The 5343-nt window shown below is 40.6% G+C and overlaps 1 protein-coding gene across 1 annotated transcript; it reads left to right on the top strand.

Annotated features, from left to right (window-relative positions):
* Positions 1 to 2159: 2159 nt before the first annotated feature.
* LOC119376510 (mediator of RNA polymerase II transcription subunit 14-like) lies at positions 2160 to 4294 on the top strand. The gene is made up of 4 exons (XM_037646315.2): positions 2160 to 2267; positions 3048 to 3142; positions 3576 to 3653; positions 4157 to 4294. Exons 2-4 carry the CDS (start codon positions 3078 to 3080, stop codon positions 4269 to 4271), a joined length of 258 nt encoding a protein of 85 aa, XP_037502243.2. The 5' UTR covers positions 2160 to 2267; positions 3048 to 3077; the 3' UTR covers positions 4272 to 4294.
* The last annotated feature ends 1049 nt before the right edge of the window (positions 4295 to 5343 follow it).

Raw genomic sequence — 5343 nt, 5'->3', positions numbered from 1 at the left:
GAGGAAATGGCATCTTTGCCTATCACGTGTAAAGTGTTGTCGGCAACACTGTGGTTGCACCAAATCATGTACATAAATAGAATTCGGCCTCTACATTGCCTCATTCTTGACAAGACATTTATGAAACACCACCCCGCCAGTGCTTCATCAACCTAGCGAAAAGAAACACTTTCATGTTGCTATCTCATAAGAAGATGCTTAGGAATCCTCTCTAACTTTTTTTTTCTGCAATTCACGTCGAAGTATTCGAGAAACATTCTAGAAATATTTGAGAAATATTCGAAAATATCGATTCGCACTCACACTTCAATATTCGAATTCGCTTCGCACCCAAAATTTTCTTGTTCGCACAGCTCTACAAATAACTGACCTGCAAATAATCATGCCAAAAAATAGATAAATGCATTTTAGTTTGCAAGAGTAAAGTGTATGGAATGGGTGGGGGAGTAATGTCTGTGGGCGTACCTGATGGCATGTTACGCCAATCTGATATTTGGTAAATTAAAGATTGCAAAATGGTGAAAGCTGCACATTTGCACGCATGATGCCTTTTATACGGATTACTGACAAGCTTTCAAAGAAGTCGTCGGTGAAGTGATGAGTGATAAAGTTTTTAAAGTAAAGCTACGGATTGATAGTTAAAAGTAGTTAGTTTGTAATTAACATGCATCACAAGTTACAATATAGACATAAATTAAGGCTACATTGTAACTGCTTGCTACCATCTGTGATATCAACAAAGAGGGAAAATTGATATTTAATGACATTGCCTCCTTGATGACAATCTTTCTTTTTACAAATGCCCTTGATGTGACCTATAAGTAGTTCATGTTGACAGTGAACAAAATTTAGGAGCAGTGTAGTGAGTGATGTTTGTTTGAAAGGTCTTTGTTTGCTTCAAGCATATAGGGGCGTGTGCTAATCTTTTGTGAGCAAAACTACGCACTTGTATTCATGCAGTGTGGCACACTCTTTTCATTTTTCCATTTGTGAAATTTCAGTGAAATCGTTTGATACACTGTTTTTAATGTGAAGCATCTTATAGGAAGTAAACCAGGAATTCAGAAGCTCTCCTTCCTTTCATTTTATTATTATCATTATTTTTTATTGTTGGGATTTAACGTCCCAAAACCACGACATGTTGGAGGGCTCCGGGAATTTTGACCAACCTGGGGTCTTTTAATGTGCACCCAAATCTAAGTACACGAGCCTCAAACATTTTCGCCTCCATCGAAACTGCTGCCGCTGCGGCCGGGATTCAATCCCGTGACCTGTGGGTCAGCTGTCGAGCACCATAACCACTAGACCACTGTGGCAGGTGTTCTCCTTCTTTCAGTTTTTGGGCTAGCATAAACGTCTGTGCCCGACATTGGCCACTTGTAAACTCTCCTAGAGTGCCTACTACAGTTATAATTGTGAAGGCCCACTATGCATGTGTAAGATGATACACAATACATAGCTGCAACACTTTATTGATGCTGTGGCTGATGGTGCTCAGCCCTTTGTAATGAGTTGGAAGCCCTCAGCCACCCACTTATATGCAGTGCACATGGTGGACACCTGGTTGCGATCCTGTGCTTCTGCCATGCAATATTACATCTCTTTAACGTGACTCCTTGCCTGATGTGACGACTGTATAGGGTATTTTTCTGAAGCAGTTTCAAACACTGGTGTGGCTTTGTGGTAGAACTACTTGACTGCCACACAGAATCCCATGGTTCGATTCAGACTTGAATCGGGATTTTTAATCTTTGCATCTATCGGGATTTTTCACTCACAGGCAGCGCCGATTTTTCGCTCACAACCCAACGACACTAACACTGCATTTTCTGCGACACAGGCTCTTTAATGCTATCGGGTTAAAAAAAGAAACAGGAGCGATCACGTGATTCAACTCTCAGTCGCGCTGTGACGTCGAAATGAGAGCACCCCAGAATGCTTTGAGGTGGAGCGTGGGTGCTCCAAAGAAGCGGGCAGCAGAGTGCTCGATTTTGACCATCCGAATGTGACGCGTGTCTCTAGGGCACTCTGGAGTGCTACTAAATGAGCAGCCCATTGTCCCATTATTCCTTCAGCTCTAGTCATGAACTGCCATGAGGTTCGACAACTCACGGTTTGCACTCCTCCTTTTCTAGGCTTCCTCGCAAGACAGACGTGGAACGACAGATTGAGATTGTGCAGTTTGCCATCAGTACACGGCAGTTATTTGTTCGGCTGCTTGCACTTGTAAGTGGGCAGCAAGCGCAGCCAAAGTGGAAAAATGTGCAGTAAGTGTCCTTGCATTCTCTGTCCTCAGAAATTTCTTTCTGCATCACACTAAAGGAGCACGAGAAAGAGAAGAGGTTTTTCTCGTACTAGTTAATTACCCTTTCACCATACCAATAGCACCACTCTTAACATGAGAAGATGCTAGGGAAACTAGCACTGTGAGGTTCCTGCGTGAACTTGCATGACCTCATAGATTTTGACGATATCTGCTATGACCTACGTAATTCTTTATCGGTAAAAATGGTCTACATTGTGTTTTAAAGGAGCCAGAGACAACAATGCAAGTTTCAGGAAATTTCATTGAACCAATCTGATCAAAATACAGGAAATGACTTTGGAATCTGTGACGTTGCACTGAAATTCAGGTGCTGAAGTTCTGGCAAAAAATTTGCAAATTAAATTTTGACCTTCATTTTCATTTCTAATAATACTTGTAAACATACTCATCTCATACTTATGTTGAAAATTCTGGTTCTGGAGTTATAATTTCTCTTCATAGCATTGCATTCTTTTGTTTGTGGATGCTATGGCTAAATTTCTCTGGCATGTAGAATGACTGCAGTATTTAGCTTTAAGAACTGCGATGTTGTTGTATACGTATGCATGTTGCCTGTTAACAGAATGGCAGTGTGAGTATTTACTGATCTAATTGATGATCATTGCAAGCAGAAACTTGTGATCTATGAGGCCACTTCCACATGTAATTTGCTAGTGTATCTTGGTGTGCTTCAGCAATGCTAACCTGTGATAAATGTTTCCTTGTATTTCTGCCTCTGAAGAGCATCGTAGGATTTTTGGACAAGCAGAACATGCTGTTTGTGGAGACAGCGGACATTCTGGCCATGATGGCGAGAGAGACGCTTGTGCAAGCAAGGTGGGTGTTCCACCTATTACATATGCAGGCTGTTAAAATGAGCTTTTAAAATGTTCGTTATTGTCACATGTATGTTGGCTACGGCAACATTCAGCTCAAGTTCTCAGATGTGATGCTCAGCAACTTCACTGTTGTTGACAGTAGTTAAAAGTCCTCGTCCAGTTCAAATCATTTGTGATTTTATCAACTACTGTGTTGCTGTTTAGGGGCACGATGGTGCATTTGCTGTAGAATTTAGGAAAAACTTGAAGACGGAAGTTCGATTGCACGATAGACCATCAAGTGTTTTGACACTTCATTTTTGGACACTCAGTGAAGGCTTGGGTTGTGGAAAAAGTTCTATGCTTTTATTTATAGGCTGCTCTTTATAACAGTAATTTTGATATACATATGTCTGTCTTTAACTGCTAATCTCTGTTTGGTCTCCATGCAGGTTGCCTAGCTTCCATATACCTTGTGCTGTCGAGGTTCTGACTTGGGCACATACTCGAGGCTGCCCACGTGCATTCGGGTAAGCGTTATTTTAATGCTTCTGTGACAGCCTCATGAGGCTTGTGTTGAAATGCATTTTGCAATGTTGACTGGAAGAAAGTGCTCTTGGCTTCCTCTGAGAGTTACTTCATTAATGGGTTTTAGGCTTTCTAGTTACGGTCTATTGTTGTGTAAGAGCTTCAGTGGTATGTGTGGAACAAAAAAAAAAAAGAAAAAAAAAGAAAAAGAGAGAGTTCAGAAATTATTTTTTTATGGTTTGCACTTTTGTTTCCAGTATGAGCTCCCACACTGTTATTGCATATCAACTTGCAGTGGAATGTATGCTCCTTCTCAGTGCCCTCATTTCCTTTTCTGTTACTGTTTCTACCTGTGCATGCATGCACTTCTGCACTGCACTAATATGTGAAAAGTCATGGTGCTTTATCTACAGTTCGTTTGCCTGCCTGAAACAGTTTTATGTGTGCAATTTTGTAAATGTTTGTGCATTTCAACCCATACATTATTTGTATTGTATGTCCACAGGACAAGATTGTGCCTCCTGATCCTATCACCCCTGCAGAAAGAAAAAGCACTCTGCAAAGGCTGGATCAGATCATCCAGTATCGTCTTGTGTCGTCTGATTTGCCTTCCCAAATGAGATCGCACAGAATTGGCAAGTTCTCTGACACTTTGAAATGTTAGCTTGTCGTCTGATGGCTAATTTCCATGTCATAAGTTCATAACTTCTTTTTGTTTTAGTAGATTTGTGTTCTAAGTAAGTAACATACGAATTGCACAGTAATATGCACCGTAAGTAATATGCACATCATTGTTCTCATATGATGTTTTATACTATGCAGAAATACATTTTTATTTTTCATGTGCTCTTTCTTACAAAAATTATACCATGCAGTTTTATTTCCTCAAATGTGCAAACGCACACCCATATATATTATATAGTAGACTCATGATAATTTTTTTTATTTCGAAAGCCTGCCCTTAGGCATAGGAATTCGCAGTATCAAAAATACACCTGCAAACCCTGATAACTCGAACTTTCTGTTAATTCATACCAATTTCAGTTTTACTAGCCCAGTATGTGTACTAGCCCAGTATGTGTTACTAGCCCAGTATGTGTATCTATGTGTTTTAAAGCCGCTTAATTCAAACTGCATCATTGCGTTATTCGGTTAATTCATACTTTTTGCTTGTCTGTGCTGGAAGATATGTACAGACAGGTTCACTGTTAAAGGGACTGTCTACCGCTCGGAAAAATTTTTCTGGTTGAGGTGAAAATGAAAAGATCATTTGTCGCATTGGTGGCAACGAGCATGCTTTTGTCCCATAAAAAAAATTATATTTTTAATTTGATGTTGAAAATCGTGAAAGAATGGACCGCTAGTGTCACCCAACGGCGATGTGGTTCAGTCTACTGGTAGGACAAGAAATCCTCGCAGGGTAGACTTGTTTTGCTGAAAAACAAACATGTATAACTTGAAATTGTATTTTACGCACTTGAGGCAGCTTTCGGTTGCGTGAGAGAGTATTTTTTTGCTTTTTTTTTCTCATACGTCCAAAAAGGCACCCGGTGGCGCTGCTTGCGGTGCCACCTTCAATTTCGTCTGTTTCAACTCGTGCACTATGCCATGCAGCCCTCCGTACTGCGTACCATGCCGCTGTATTGTTGTTAGGATGTCTCACATGTGCTGCGCTGTGAAGGCGTGCATTAT

This window comes from Rhipicephalus sanguineus, unplaced genomic scaffold, assembly GCF_013339695.2.
Source record: "Rhipicephalus sanguineus isolate Rsan-2018 unplaced genomic scaffold, BIME_Rsan_1.4 Seq12412, whole genome shotgun sequence".
NCBI classification, from domain to species: Eukaryota; Metazoa; Arthropoda; class Arachnida; order Ixodida; family Ixodidae; genus Rhipicephalus; species Rhipicephalus sanguineus.
Note: the sequence above shows the minus strand (reverse complement) of the source record. Positions and strands in the feature narration are given on the sequence as shown.